Source organism: Apium graveolens, chromosome 9, assembly GCF_009905375.1.
Source record: "Apium graveolens cultivar Ventura chromosome 9, ASM990537v1, whole genome shotgun sequence".
NCBI lineage: Eukaryota > Viridiplantae > Streptophyta > Magnoliopsida > Apiales > Apiaceae > Apium > Apium graveolens.
Window position 1 is genome coordinate 263,307,700 of NC_133655.1, and position 16,421 is coordinate 263,324,120.

The 16,421-nt window shown below is 37.2% G+C and overlaps 1 protein-coding gene across 1 annotated transcript; it reads left to right on the forward strand.

Annotated features, from left to right (window-relative positions):
* Window positions 1-3,686: 3,686 nt before the first annotated feature.
* On the forward strand, window positions 3,687-16,149 carry LOC141683593 (DExH-box ATP-dependent RNA helicase DExH8). Its single transcript, XM_074488333.1, has 14 exons — window positions 3,687-4,019; window positions 4,807-4,984; window positions 5,736-5,909; window positions 5,999-6,146; window positions 11,346-11,660; window positions 11,999-12,145; window positions 12,216-12,396; window positions 13,187-13,467; window positions 13,564-13,686; window positions 13,796-13,940; window positions 14,020-14,291; window positions 14,362-14,559; window positions 14,704-15,231; window positions 15,583-16,149. The coding sequence occupies exons 1-14, from the start codon at window positions 3,860-3,862 to the stop codon at window positions 15,796-15,798; spliced, it is 3,066 nt and encodes a 1,021-aa protein (XP_074344434.1). The 5' UTR covers window positions 3,687-3,859; the 3' UTR covers window positions 15,799-16,149.
* Window positions 16,150-16,421: the final 272 nt, after the last annotated feature.

The following is a 16,421-nucleotide window of genomic DNA, read 5'->3' on the forward strand; positions in this document are numbered from 1 at the left end:
TAATTTCTGCAGTAACACATTTCACTACAAGATTTAATTTGCTTTGTTTAACCATAAAAAGCTCAAGAAAAGCATAAAAATAGTAAAACACATTCACCCCCTATGTGTGTTATTCATTTCCTAACAACTTCCTTAATAAATTCAGCTTCCAGGAGTTTCTCGACCTTCTGCTTAATGGCATCTAACCTATCAGGGGCATAAGTTCTCTTTTTCTGCTTGAATGCTTTTCGATTTAGATCGATATTCAACTTGTGAGTTATAAGGTCAGGGTCAATCCCAAGCATGTTAGTTGTTGTCCAAGCAAATATACTACAGTTCTCTTGTAAGAACGTAGTCAGTTGGTCATTCAAGAGTTTACCTAAATATGCTCTAATGTATGTGACCTTATCCGGGTCTAAATGGTCCAAGAGTATCGAGACCAAGTCCTCAGTTGGATTCCCTTGATGTTCTTCATTCTCGCGGACATCCATGTCTTCTATGGGGAGAACCTGCCCCTAGTTCCATCGGGCCTAAGTACTGCAACATAGCAACTTCGGGTCATCTTCTGATCTCCTCTTTCCTCTCCGACTCCATTTCTAGTTGCGAACTTAAGCACCATATGGTAGGTTGAGGGCACGGCCTTGAACGCATGAATTCCTGTTCTTCCAAGAAAAGCGTTTTAGGTTGAGGCTGCATTCACAACCTGAAAGTTCAACATTTGCGTGGCCTCTCTTGTCTCTTCCTCAATAGTCATGAGAAGTTATATTTCTTCTGCTCCATTAAACCCGTAGATGGGTGCGTCTGAAGGGCTAAGTTGGGAGTCATTGTACCTCATTCTCAGAAACGTGTCGTGGAACAAAATATCCACAGAGACTCATTTGTCGACTAGGAATCTCTTGACTGGACAATTCCCAATTATCGGTGTGATAATCAGAGGACCATACTGAGGAAACTTCAAACTCTCAAGGACGGAGTCGCTGAATTCAAACATCATCCCAGTCTTAGAACGCTTGGGTGCGTCTCTAACTATACTCATCACTTCTCTTGCATAGGATTTTCGGGAGTTCCTTGTTGTACCAACTATTGTTGGCCCTCCTAAGATCATGTTGATTACTTGCCCTCGGGGATTTGGGTTACGATCTCGGTTGTTTCCCCTTCGATCATTGTCTCTTTTATGGTCTCCAACCTCTTCTCCCTTGGTGAACCGCTCGAAATTTCCTGTTCAGATTAAATATTTGATTTCATATTTGAGTTGTCTACAATCATCGGTGTCATGATCAACATATCTGTGGAACCTACAGTATCGACCCTTGTCTCTTTTCTCGGGGTCCCCCTGTGTGGCTTTGGTCATCTGAACTCTTTATCCTTCTCAATTTCTAAAAGGATCTGACTCCTTGGAGCGTTCAATCTTGCATACTCAATGAGTCTTGGTAGTGGGTTCTTCTTAGAAGTAGAATCAGAGTTCTTGCTAGTTCGAGGATATTTGTTCTCGGCGTCGTACTCTTACTCCGTCTTCCGTTTCTTATTGCCAGTGGGTTCATTGCTTACCACGGCTTTCTTCATATTTTCCTCCACCTTGATATACTTTCCCGCCCTATCTTGGAGCTGTAACATGCTTTCAAGGGGGCGTTTGGCTAAGGATATCTTGAAGAATTAATCTTTAGTTCCTTGATGTAAGACTATCATGACCACCTATCATCAAGGTCCGGGACCTTCAGGGCCTCCTTTGTAAACCGATTCAGGTAGTCACTAAAGGACTCCTTTGCTTTTTGTACAATACCTATGGAGGAAGCTGGGCTTTTCTCATGCACTCTGCCGCTGATAAATTACTTGATGAAGGCCTAGCTCAGATCTTTGAAGGATCCAATCGAATTGGGAGGTAGACGGCTATACCATCTTTGAGCAATGCACGACAAAGTTTGGGGAAAGGCCCGGCACTTGATAGCATCATTCACGGGCTGCAGCAACAGGGCGTTAGAGAATGTCCTGACATGATTGGCCGGGTCACCAGTACCATCATACGCCTTGATGATGGGCATCTTAAATTTTCTTGAGATATGGGCGTTCATAACATCTTCAGTGAAATGAGGGTTTGGTTTATCAGGATCTCCTAGGGGCATCAAGTCATTCGCATCAGCCCTTGGGGTTGTAACCCCCCGCCTTGATGTTGGACCTTCTAGGTCTATGATAGGAGGAAAATTCATTGGTCTCCCCGTCAGTTGAGGTCTTGGTGCCTGGTGCATCTCCATGTCATGCTTCAACCTTTGGATCTCGGCTTCATGAACCCTGATCCTCTTCTGGATGTCTTGGGAAATCGTCCCTTGGGTATTCCTGGATGTTGATAATCCTTTGGCATCGGCTCCTTGCTGAGTCGGTTCCTCCTGGGGACGGTCTCCTCTTCCAATGAGTCAGAATCTCTATCAGAGTAATGCCCAGAGTATTCTCTACCTTCGGGGATGGGGGCCAAGCCACAAATGTATTGGGGCGTTTGCCCTTGTCCTTCGCCTTGATTTAAGAGACCACTTCCTCCAATCTCGGGGTATAGAGGCATCCCGTAAGGTGGGTTGGTAGTCCTTGGAATCACGATCGTTGAGAACTCATACCTAACGGGCTGAGAATTCATCGTTGCTCGTTGTTGTAGAAGTTGGGTGTTCATCCCTTGAAGAGTTATGCGATTCGTCCCTTGAGGGGGTTCTTGAATTGGGGGATTCGTCCCTTAAGTCTGGACGTCAGTAGTCGATGTAGGAACTCCTCCTCCAAGTGTGGCGTAAGTTGACTGTGCTGAGATCTCAATAGAGGACGAGAGTGTCCTCGTATAAATTGAATCGCTGGTTCCACTGTTACTTTTGCTCCGTGTGTTCACCATGGTTGATGTTGTCTTCCCACAGACGGCGCCAAATGTTGGGAAATAAAAACTAAGAGTTGTTAGTATTTAATGTTAGGGTTTGTGAGTTTCGATTTTTAATGGTTGTTCTCGCATTCGTGTACTGACTATCATCGGAAGATAGCTACATATCTCTGTGTTGTAGAAAATCAAGTCAAAAACATAGTTATAGGTTGATGGGTAGAACCCTTTATATAGAGATGAGTCTAGGATTAGACTTGGGTTGAGAAACTTGGTGGACAAGTCTCCAACTTAGATAGCAATTAGGACGCGTGTAAGGCAGTTGATTCTAGATCCTTCCTTGTAAGAGTTAATTTCCATGTTGGACGTCATGCCTTTAGTTTTCTAGCTGTATTGGGCCTTACACGCGAACATCTTATATTCGTGGACCTTGAGATTCTAGGTCATTTTTAGTCCGTGACAGGCCTTAATCGGCCTGATTTATTTGGGTTTTGGACATAAATTCCAAACATAATTAATACGATATTTATTATATATTTAGGTCTTAGGATGATATTTCTATATATCAATAATATGATTACAAAATTAGTGTGCTGTTTAAATATTTTTATGTTTGAATTTGTGTCCAGGCAACTATTAAATTTTCGATGATTGAATCATAAGTTTTTATGATCACTTGTTCATTTTCATAGTACCGGGCTTTGGTCATGGTGTTATGGACTTAAAGTAGTATTCGAGTGTCCAACTAAAGCAATACAAAAAGCCCAAAACCAGGAACAACACACATCAGCAATCCACGTTTACACTGACGTAGACCCCGCTTTTAACCAAGCCATGGTGTAATAAAGTCACGATTGGGTGAAAGCAACAGCAGTCATTAGTCAATACTACCCCTTGACCCCCAACCCACATACTCAATGCCCTGATTTTCCACAAAACCCCTGGAACAATTACACACTTCACGCCTCACACTCCCCTGGTGAAAATCCCACAAAAAACACGCTCCCCTGAGCGAGAGTTTTGTGAACCGCGAGAATGTCGTCATCGGCGCCTACATACACACCGTCGTCATCATCAACGTATGATGATGCTCAATCGAATTTCCGGAAGCTTCCGATTCACTCTCTCAAGTCCAAAATTGTTGAGAAGATTCTAGAGAATCGCGTCACTCTTATCATCGGTGAAACCGGATGCGGTAACTATTTACTCTCTCTCTCCGCCCGCAGCTTGTTGATCGTTTTTCTTATGTGTCGAAGTTTGATCATGTTTTTTATGTGGAAAGGTTTTGATTTTTTCAATACATAAAATGTGGTTTAAAAATTGGGAGTGTAAAATGAAAAAAAAACATTTTTTATTTTTGTTTATGAAATGTTCGCCGCTTGTTACTGGTTTATTTATGTTTTGTGTGTGAAATGGAATTGAGGTTTGTATTGATAACTGTTGTTTAACAATTGCGGTTGTAAAAATGTTAGTGATGTTGTGATTTGTATGCGGATTAGCACAAACAGAAGGGATTTTTTTGCGTTGTTTATTAGATTTTACCTGGAAAGGGCTACCAGTTTGTGCAGTTGTATGATTTGTCACTAATATCGTAAACTTGGATGGTAATTGGGGAAAAGAAGGAAATTTGAGATGCAAGTATTTTGAAGACCAAATTAATGGCTTGACATGAGTACATGACTAGTTTTTAATCAGAGACCGGTTTACCTGTTTTGTATTAGTTTATAACTGGACTTTCAAGCCACTTATATAAGGCATTTTTAGTTTAACTCTCTGTTTGTTGGTAGATTTACAAAATGAAGGATAGTGTACGATTTACTTGTTGATTCAGTTTTTGCTTATGGGAGTACACGGTTTGTGCGTGCTGCAAAAGCAATGTTCCTTGCTATGTACTCGTCTTTGCAAATGTGCATAGCCTTGAAAACTAAAATACCTGACATATCTGTTGGTTTCATTATAATTTTTTTTCTTCAATAATTAAGGGAAGAGCTCGCAAGTTCCCCAATTTTTACTGGAAGAGAATATGGAACCCATACTTTGTACTCAACCAAGGAGATTTGCTGTGGTAGCGGTTTCCAGAATGGTAGCAGCAGCTCGTGGTTGTCAAGTAGGGGAAGAGGTTGGGTATCACATAGGTCACTCCAAGGTCTTATCGTCAAGGTGTAATTGCTATTTCTCATATAAAATTTCATTCCTGTTAAGCCTTGTTATTTTACTTGCCAAATGTGTGTAGTTATTTTTATTTACCCATCAACTTTTTTTGCCACAAAATATAATTATATTTTGTTATAATTATATTTTGTTGGAATGATTACCTCACATTGTATCATATTTTGCCGTGGGTCCAAACTTTTAGATGTTAGTAATGTTTATTACTCAGTAGGCTAAAGTGTCTCCAAATTGTATTGTAGATAAAATTTCAACTTACTAAGTTTGTGTATTTACGGTTTTTATGTACAAATGTCATTTCACAATAGACTAATAGTTGCAGTGCGTACGGGAGTTCTCTTGTTCACAATGTAATAAATTGTTTGTTTGCCTTTTTCACATGTTTGGATGATTGGAGCGAGTATTTTAAGATAGTTTGACAGCACTAAACATACATTCACTATCTCTTGATTGATCTGAAAGCCACACATAACAATCAATAAGTTTACTGATATACTTTATATGAGAATAATCAAATGAGAAAAATAATTAAATTACATTCATTCATTGCTGAAGTAACTTATCAATGCAAACCTAACTATGATGATTAAAACTCTTTCTAGCTAAATGCTAACCTAACATGAAACATTATGATAAATTTCCTTTGGTGTTTTTATTCGTTCGACTATGAATCTTTCTGGTGCCCCTTTACTTTTACCCATACGCATACACCTATCTTTTATCCTGTAAGTTTCAATCTCAGCTCAAAGATTGTCTTTAAAACTGCTGGAGTATTGCTGGATGAAATGCGAGATAAGGGACTTAAAGCTTTAAAATACAAAGTCATCATTCTTGACGAAGTGCATGAAAGATCGGTAGAGTCAGATCTTGTTCTGGTCTGTGTGAAGCAGTTTTTGCTGAGACAAAATGACATGAGGTACTTGAGAACACCTATGCAATATAAAATATGTTTTTTTTCTAAATAAAATGTTTATTGAATTTTTTTTGAAATTTGCTGTGTTACAGGGTAGTGCTAATGTCTGCCACAGCTGATATTGCAAGATACCGTGATTACTTTAAAGACCTTGGTAAGGATGAAAGGGTAGAAGTCTTGGCAATTCCCAGTTCTCCTCAGCACACTATACATCAACAACGAGTTTCATATCTGGAAGAGGTAACTTGATATTATATTTCACATTTCAAGGAAGTGATCACTTTCCTACTACGAAGTGCTAAATATTTGTACAGTAAATTTAACAAGACTGTAATAACTATTACCGTGTCTTCACGATTGCTGGTTGTCTATTGATTGTGCTAACTCTTATTTTATTGAAATATGCCCCCGTAGTTGATCAATGTCATCTTGAAAAATGAAGCCAAGTATTTTAATGACCAAAAGCTAAGAAAATCCATCATTGAAGAGTTAGGTGAATACTTATTTATCCTGAAAACGCCTATATTTTAATAACAACACTTCATTTAAACATAAAACCAACCACCCAACAACAAAAGACAACCTATTCACATCAATATCTACTTCATTAAAACATAAACCCTACTTCATTTAGACATAAAAAAACCCCAAAAGAAAGACTAAGGGCCTAATACCATAATATACCCAAAAAATTCATTACTACTCAAGTCTCAAGCCTCAAGCCTCATCATCAAAAGATAAAACATCATCACCAGTACCACCGAAGACAACTTCATCACCGGTACCACCGGAGACAACTTTATAAACTTTATCACCGGACACAACTTCATCACCAGTACCACCACCACGCGGACCTCCGGCGGACCTCCCCCGCCGGAGCCGCCAAAGTAGCGTTACGAAGGAAAACAACAACAAACCCCATACCAACAGTGAGAGCAAGACTCGTAAGGGTCTTGATTTGCATAGTGAATCCAAACTCTGTCATACCCGACGACGGATCTTTGCGCACAACTAGAGTTAGAATTGGAAACATTGAAATTATGAAACTATGATATGATATTTATGTAAGTTTGTAGGTAGAATGAAATAGAGACCGGAGATTATGATATATTTATAGTGCATACATAGTTAACAACCATTGGATCAATTCTTTACCTCCCATCTAACCCTTACAGGAAAATGAACTTGCAACATGCTACCGAATAAGCTTTGATACCATTTATAACATCCAAGCCCACAACCGAATGTGTACCGGACCCAACAACCCACCACAAGTTAGTTCAAAAAAACTAGCGATTTGGTACACATTAGTTGTTGACTTCCCTGTAAAGGACACAAAGACTCTTATTCTTATCGATGTGGGATGTTATATATGCGGAACAAGGAATTAACAAATTAAGTTGTATATCATTTATATTATTGCTTTGGAATACAATTGATTAGGTATTTAGTAATATTATCTATTTAGTAACATTCTAGATTGTAGTAGTCAGTTGCGCAGCGAGGCGCAGCAAGGCGCACTATTAGCGCATAGTTCTTACCGAGGCACAACGCCTTCAATGATGCGCGCACCTAGACCCCTGAGGCGCGAGGCGCAATGAGGCGCAAAAAACAGTAAAAATAGTCAAAAATAGCCCTAAAACCCATACTTTTTTAAGCCTATAAGTGTTTAGAAATTCATGTTATCAATAATAACAAAAGTGAAGATATATCCTTACATAGACATGAATATTCTACTTCTTTTCTACTCAGTAAAGCAGTGTGTGTATTATGTGTATATAGTTTAAATAAATAAATATATATATATATTGGGTGTGTATACAAATATATATATATAGTGTATATTCTTACAGCTGTAGTGTTATACATACTAATATACCATGTATTTACTTGTTCATTTGTGTTTCCGGCTACATACTAATATATATGTATGAATTTACACTGTAAAGGAGCAATGGCTACCGGAAAAAGTGATAGTAAAATAATTAATCCAACATGGAAGTTCCTATAAGTTTCATATTCCTAATTGTGGTGTTTTTGCATAATTCTATAATAAATAATTTGTTTTCTAAATAAATTCTTTTCACTTCGATAAGGCGCGCGCCTCGCCTCGCGCCTCATCGCCTAGGCTCCAAGGGACCCTAGCGCCTCGGTGCGCATCTCGCCTTTAATAACATTGGTAGTAGTAGAATATAAAGAATTTGTTTAGTTAATTATGGTTATTTACATAATAAGTATGTAGTTGATGGGTGTCTAAACCACCAAAAATAAATTCCTACTCAAAATATATTTTTATATAGTGAAGAGCAGGGTTGAACCCAAAGGATTGGTTGTGATTTATTTAAACAAGTTAACGATTAAGAATGGGATTTTGAGATTTTACTAACCTAACAAAGATAAAGCAAAAGCAGAAGATGGATTACTTAGACAACACAAGATATTAGTGTCAAATGACTGTTTCATCACTGAACCAAGGCTCAACTTGCAGGTGGGTAGTTGAACTGAAAAAACTTTCATTTGAATAATTAAACCTAAACAACCTTGCAATCAGATCATTAAACTTAACTGAAATTTTCACTGCCGTTAAATATGTTTGACTTTTAACAGAAAACCGTTAAATGAAGCCAAATTATCTCCAGGTCGGCGAACACCAAAAAAAATGTTGCCCAATCAGCTCCAACTCAGCGGACATCTAAGAGTATCTAAACCCACCCTAGATTGAATAGAGATAAAAAATAAATCGAACAAGAAAAATTCACCCAACACCTTTCTCTTTCAATTCATTCATAAAATACTTATAGTTTCTCAACTATCCACAACCAAATATTTTCATGTTCATCAAAATCAAAAAATAAAAATTATATATATATATATATGTCTTTGTTCAGTAACAATCCAAGCCTTTTTCCAATTATTAAGTATAACAATATGAATTCTACAATCCAACAAACCTAATTCCATCTCCAATTTACCAGAACTGATGTCATCTCCACTGCCAATGTAACACAAGCTTCGAGTTGCTCTACCGTCGCCGTCTTAATCCATTGGTAAAGACGATAAGTGAAATGATGGGATTGATGAATTCTTTCTCACTTCAAATTCCGGTGTGTGCGAAGAGAGTACACTTGGGGTTTGATGAGATTGAACACAAGATATGTGCGATGCAAAATTGAAATTAAACGACTAAAAATTGGAGAAGAATTTAGGGTTTTTATACTGTAGTTTTGTAGTTGATTATCTCACTGGTGTTTCAGCTTCATATTCAAGTTGGGTAAGGAGTTACAACGAAGGAGCTGTATGATTGAATTGAATGATTGTATTAATAGGATATATATTTATAATTAAATTAGCAATGATAGCGTTGGGACAGCTAGAGTCGGGTCAATTGGGTCGGATCGGGCTAAAAGTGATAATTTTGGTTGGACTGGACACTTACTGATTCCACCTCGTTAATCCGTTAACATTTTTAAAGGAGAGAACCTAATTGAAAGTTTTTATGGGTTCAAATAGTTGACTGCAAACTTTTTCAGTTCAATGACCTAGTTGCAAGTTGAGTCTGTCTTCAATGATGAAATAGCCATTTAACCCAAAGATATTATCTCGGTATTGGTTCAAATGTATTGATCATTGATGCAAATATACTTCATACTTTTTTCACAAATAATTTGGTTATGGTTGTTGGTACGACCTAACTTCCTATCTTTCCTTATTTCCTCGATAACCAATGCACGACCTAATGATTACTTCTCTTATTAGTAACCTTAGATACGACCATAAGATTTAATATACCAATAACATTAATATTTAGAAAGACCACCAATTCTAGCCAACAAACACATTCGGTGAGTTCATTTAGACCAGATCATATATCCTCATAATAAAATCAATTATTTGTACATAACCAACGTTATTAACTGATACATATATTAGAATCAATCAAACAATTACGGATTTGACATTTCTAAGTAGCCGTATATCATCGTGAATAACAAAACAATATGCATCTTATTCAATCAATCATAACAATAATGACAATAAGGCATGGAGAACATACAAATATTTATGAAAATGAAGATTATAAATACCACCAAGCCTCAATAATCCTAGTGTTGAAATAGTTAAGTAATCCATGATAAAGAAAGAAAAAGAAAAGATATAATCAAACCTAGGTATTAGGTGTTTACTGATGGCGTCTCTACTAAGAGTTACGTCTCCCCCTTTTTAATAATAACGTTTTTTGACATATATAGATACAATACAAGTGAAATAAGAGATGTTTCATATTATTTGGACTCTTCTAATTGTTGACAAGCTGTAAAGCGGGCCCACGCCTTATTAAAATGCTAGCCTTGAAAACATCCATTGAGATAAGCTGTGCCCACGTCTTATAAATGTGTTAGTCTTGAAAATGCATGAATTCCAAAATCATCAAAAACATGGATTTTTACTCAATTTCCTTGGATCCACCAACCTACACCACAAAATACCAAACATAATCAATTATAGCATTGTAATCACTATAATCTACCAAAATATAAGGGATTATGATACTCAATATGAACTATTTTTGAAATTATCAGTAGTTTAAGGAAATTACCTAGCTTCCAAGTTATCTATATAATCTCCTGTAATCTGTTATTAGGGATGAGTTGATATTATAAATTAAATTTACGAATTTATTGTTTGCTTCTTTCAGATTCTTGCGGAGATAGGTTTTATGCCCCGTTTTACCCTTTTCCTCGTCCTACATCAGTAACTTTCAAAAAACTTCATTCTTTAACAATAATGTCGGTGCTACCTTACTAGTAAGTAATTAGTTATGGGCTAAGAAGCAGGGACACTTGGGTAATATGCCAGAGTCCCCGTGTCAGATACTCATATACACGTATCTCCGTAGCGGACACTAATCTGATATACTAATTTAAAACTTTACTTTCAGAAATTGTAGTCCAAATCTATGTCAGCAAACTACTTTCACAAAATTACGTATCAATGTCTATTTGTTATCAATTCTCATATTCATTTTTGAATAAACTAAGAGATTTTACTTATATTTTTGTGTTTTAGTTTATGAAATTATACGTTTGATTCATTTTTTATGCAATTGTTGGTTTTTTTAATAGATTTTAATATGATTAACATGAAATATATATGATTTTTTTTTATTTTTATATGCACTGTCGCCGCACCTGTATCCCCATTTTATTATATTTGTCGAATTCTCGAATCCCCACACTACGCACTCGCGCTCTCACACCCGTGTCCTTGCTTCTTAGGTTTTGGGTTTCTATGATCTTTTCCAGAATTAATTTTCCATATAAACTAAAACAGAGAATATAAGGGTCAAAATTTTCCTCAGTTCTTATTCAGTTAAGTGTTTCCGTGCAGTGGCTATATTATCGGTGATCTTCTTACCTATTATCTGCCTTTGCGTTGCAGGTTACTGAACTTCTTGGAATCAGACCAGAGTTGTTAGAGTTGAAGTATAATTCTGGTCATTATCCTCCATTTGCTGATGCTACTATTAAGCATGAAGTGCACAACCTTATACGTGATTTGGTTATACACATTCATAAAAATGAACCAGACATGGAAAAGAGCATTTTGGTTTTCCTTCCGACCTACCTTGACCTGGAGCAGCTATGGTTCCTTCTGAAGTGCTTTAAAACAGATTTCAAAATTCACATTCTGCATAGTAGCATAGACACTGAACAAGCTTTGAAGGCCATGAAAATATGGCAGTCACATCGCAAGGTAAACCTAAATTATATTTGCTTCAGATTGTGTGCTGGTGGTTGTTAGAGAAGGAAGAAAAATTAAGTACATCCTCTTGTTCCATTTTTTGATGCATGGATAAATTAGTTTCAGTTCAGTTAACCATAACCCACCAATAAAGAAATACGGCCACTGGTTTGAGAATAAACTATGTCCAGTCTGACTATTTCATTAAGATTTAAGTCTCTTGTATTCTGCAACTTGCTCTCTCCCAACTGCGTGTATCCCAGAATTAATGACTTGTTGCTAAAGAAAGACTGAAATGAGTTATCTCATGCTGTATACTACTAATTCTTGGTACGTTCGTCCTGGAACAGGTAATATTGGCTACAAATATAGCGGAGTCTTCAGTAACAATTCCAAAAGTAGCTTATGTCATAGATTCATGTCGTTCTCTACAAGTTTCTTGGGACAATATTAGAAAAAAGGAAGTTCCAGCTCTTGTTTGGGTTTCTAAATCTCAGGTAACAGATTTTGATAATTGATGACGTGTTTTCTTGGTAATATATATTACCTTATATTAATGTCCAACAGGCTGATCAACGCAAGGGGAGAACAGGTCGGACTTGTGATGGTCATGTATACCGACTTGTTTCGGGATCATTTTACAACCGACTGGAGGACTATGAATCTCCAGCTATATTGAGGATGTCATTGAGGCAGCAAGTACTTCTTCTATGCTGTGCAGAATCTAAAGCAATCAGCGATCCGAAAGGTAGATGATAATACCCTTTGGAACGGTTTCCTTCAGAAGGCTTAAAATTATTTGTACCTAGTTCACTTCCTAGTTTATTCAGAACATGCAAGTCGGAAAGAAACTGACACCTTGACACGCATTTTTGAAAGAGGTTGATTCTAAAATGATTAAGTAGATGGTTACACTGATCTCGTAGTGTGCTCAACCTGACAGCTTCATCGTAATTGGCAGAAAACATAGAATTCTTTTTTCCCCAGACCCTTTTTCTGGTGAAAGTATTTGGATCATTTGGTGTGTAACTGTAATGGCAAGTCGCCCTTCTGGCTGCTGAAAATTAATGCAATCCCGTAAATTAGGAGATCTGGAGTTCTAGTTCAATATAGCTAGGTATACAGCTCCTCAAAATACCATTTGTTAGGCTTGCAGAAAAATTAATCAATTAATTCGGTCGATAAGGGAACTGTCTAGAGTATTCAGTGATTTAAAGTTACCTTACCTGTTCAAACAAAAAATTACTGCCCATTGCATGTGCGCAGTTAACAGGATTTAAGAACATTACTATAGTTATACGCGGCTTGCTGGAAGTTATCAGTTAACAGGATTTAAGAACATTACTATAGTTATACGCGGCTTGCTGGAAGTTATCAATTTGCAGTTAAAAACTTTTGGCCATACCAAAACTTTGAAATTCTTTGGTCAATCATATTGATTGCTTGTATATCCAGAGAATCCAGAGATAAGCTATTCAAATTTGTAGATTTGCAACATGCAACAAATAAGTGAACAAATTTGAGGGTTTTGTTTTCAGTCTTGTTGCAGAAGGCTTTGGATCCTCCATATCCAGAAGTAGTCCAAGATGCATTGGATTTGCTTGTCAGCATTCTTGCGTTGGGAAAAACACCTCCAAGAGGCCGTTATGAACCCACATTTTATGGACGTTTGCTGGCCAGTTTTTCTTTGTCTTTCGACGCGTCTGTACTTATACTTAAGTTTGGAGTAATAGGAATGCTACGGGAAGGTATTTTGCTTGGTGTTTTGATGGATACGCAGCCTTCACCCATCCTCCGTCCTTTCGGGCAGAATAATCTGGTATATCATATATGTATTACTTTGTTAATCAAAATTTTTTGTAATATATGATTCTACGATCAGTAAACCTCCATGTTAACTGCTAACTACTATTAGTCGAACGAGTACACTGCTAGCTATTATTCTGGAGATAGTACGGAAACAGGCTTAAGTGGTAAGAAGGAAATTGCACTAATGGGAAATTTTGCAGCATATCAGTTTTGGCAACATGTTTATAAGGTATGTTCGATATCTTTGTTAGCTAAAAGTACTCATCTATTCTTTAATGCAATTTGTAAGGCTTAAGTGGCATGGATCCCTTAACAACTTGTTTTTCCTTTTATTGAAGGATAAGCATCGGTTTGAACGATTGCAAGAGCTTTTCTTGAATGATGATACAGAGAGAGCAAAAATTATGCAACCTAAGAAGGAAGAGAAATGGTGTTCATTCCACCATCTTGTCCTATCATCACTTCGTCATGTTGCTGAAATATGTAAGGTCACCTTAGCTACTCCATCTTGTTGGCAATTTAAATGGAAATTTTATAGTCATGTGGGTATTTTTTTGCTCAGATGATGATATTTTGAATACTTTGCATCGTTTTCGACCCAAATTCTTTGTCAAATCTGGTGGCTTGCCATCTTATTACGATCCTTATGAATTTCAACATACATGTCGTCTGACTGGCGAGCACATTGAAGAAAATGGTGACGTACTTGATCTATACGAGGACGACCCTGTCACTGTAAGCGATCTAAAAATATGTAGTAATGAACCATTTGTTGTTGGAAGTTCCTTTGAGATGGATGAGGTGGCTGCAAATTTGGCCAATATAATTAAAGAGGTAATGAATGTAGTTGCTGTATATGGCTTAGTTGTGGCATCAATGTTTCTCATTTTTGCATGTTTATTAGATAAGAAGCATCCAGTTCTTGGAAGAAATGTCTAGTAATCAGCTGAATTTGGAGAAATACGATTCCCCTCCAGAATTTCAGGAGGCTGCTCTTTGTAGATACTTCCTTAGTGGGAACTGCAACAGAGGCGAGCAGTGTATATTTTCTCATTCACTGCAAGCTAAAAAGGCTACATGCAAATTTTTCTTCTCTCTACAGGTATTTTTGCTTGATTTTTATACGTGCCACTCTTGGTTTCGTATTTTTCACTTTCTAGATGTTTACCATAGCACTGTAACATTTGATATCGCAGTTGTATATCAGGTTTAGCGCAGTCTCTAATGCATCAGATTGTTTGTGCAGGGATGTCGGAATGGTGCATCGTGTTACTTTTCCCATGATATGGAGACAAATTCTTCATCACATAGTAATTTGAGTTTATGCCAACCAGAAGAGGAGGTTACAGATTTTTCATCTCTTCTGCATTTGTTTCCCACTTCTGATGGAAAAATTCTTATATTGGACGACTCTGAATTTCGGTTCACTCCAAACATCGCTCGCCATTATGATGCGTCCTCCATTATCTGCACAATGTCTCTGGCAGGTGATTCAGTAAATGACCCGTCATTGAGGGGTATCAAAATTCTGTCCAACCTCTCTGATCCGTACCAGACACTTATCAACACGGAAGGAGAGAGCTACATTCCATGGAACCAAGTTAAATGTGTATTATGGTTTCCGTTTTCTGATGGATGTGGGGAAGACTTGGAAGTAGAGAAGGGTGTTCTGCAAACTTTCTTCCAGTCTTTAGCTATTCGAATATTAGCTGATTCTCTATTTGAAGTGGAAGTTATTCTAACAATGAACAACATCCGCTTTTCTCAGCTACAGGTATTAATAAATTCTTTCATTATCAGGCATGAAAGTTAAGTAACTTCTATGAAATGAGTTCAATATTGTAAATGTTATATATTCTCTTTATCAAATATGAAATAACCATTAACCATTATAAATATTGTGCGAGTTCGTCGGAACGTAACTTGGTTATATGTACCCAATTTTTCGGTTTAGAAAATGTATATAATATATGGCATGATGTACCAAGCGAATGTGTATATGACTAGGTGGGGGTGGGGTAGTGGCTATAATAAGATTTTCTGTATGTATATTTTACTGCATTTGTAGCTGACTTGGCTACAATAACATTCTCTATTTGTAACTTTGTTGTAATTGTTGTTCCAGACTGAAAAGTCGGGCAGGGACAGCTTCTTTCTCCTTAAAGAATCATTCCCGTACGATGAATCAAGATTCGGCGCACTGTCCGATACCGTCACTGTTAAAAAGCCAATGCTGGTGTCGAAGGCTGTATCCTATGTTTTCTACCTTCAGCCTCCTAGCAGCATCGAGTATGACAGTTCTACATCAGTACTTTCCCAACCTCTAAACATCATCCATTAGAACCTCTAAATATCATCTATTAGAACTCAAATATAAGCTTGATGCAGAAAGTTTATTAGTTTTTGGGTTGAAAAGAAGTCAGTTCTCAATTACTAAATGCTTGAAGCATTAATTTATTGTTTTGGTGCTATACATCAGAAGCACGGTGATTTTGTTTTACGTTAATATTTCAGGGGCCAGTTTCCAATTGTAAGCTGCATTGAGCTATTTTCCGCTTTGGTTGCACTGGAAGCTATAATCTGCAGCTCTTATAGCTGTGTGGCTCCCTTTGATTTATATATGTATAGGCAAAATTTCAGCATATGACTCCTCAAATGGAGTACTAATTAATATTATATATGTTCTGCAAGACTTCCCCAAATGTCTTTAAATGGATTACACAGAGTATTATATATGTTCAGCCAGATTTCCTCAAATGTCTTTAAATGGAATACACGGTGTATTCCCCCGCTAAAATCGGAGGCTTCATGTTTCCTAAATCTGAGTAGAGAGGCAGTTTCAGAATGCCCATTTTATGCTGAACTCATTACCTACCATTTACCAACATGAATAAATACAAGTGTGGTTCTTTTCTTTTCTTTTTTATAATGGCAGGAAGTAACAGGGTTCTTGTAATTCTGTGA

What these genes read in the sequence shown, in the direction of transcription:
- LOC141683593 (XM_074488333.1), top strand. Translation starts at nt 3,860, where the DNA reads ATGTCGTCATCGGCGCCTACATACACACCGTCGTCATCATCAACGTAT. An exon ending in TCCAAGGTCTTATCGTCAAG is followed by an intron (nt 4,985 to 5,735) that starts GTGTAATTGCTA and finishes TTTCAATCTCAG; the next exon opens with CTCAAAGATTGTCTTTAAAA. An exon ending in TCCGCTTTTCTCAGCTACAG is followed by an intron (nt 15,232 to 15,582) that starts GTATTAATAAAT and finishes TTGTTGTTCCAG; the next exon opens with ACTGAAAAGTCGGGCAGGGA.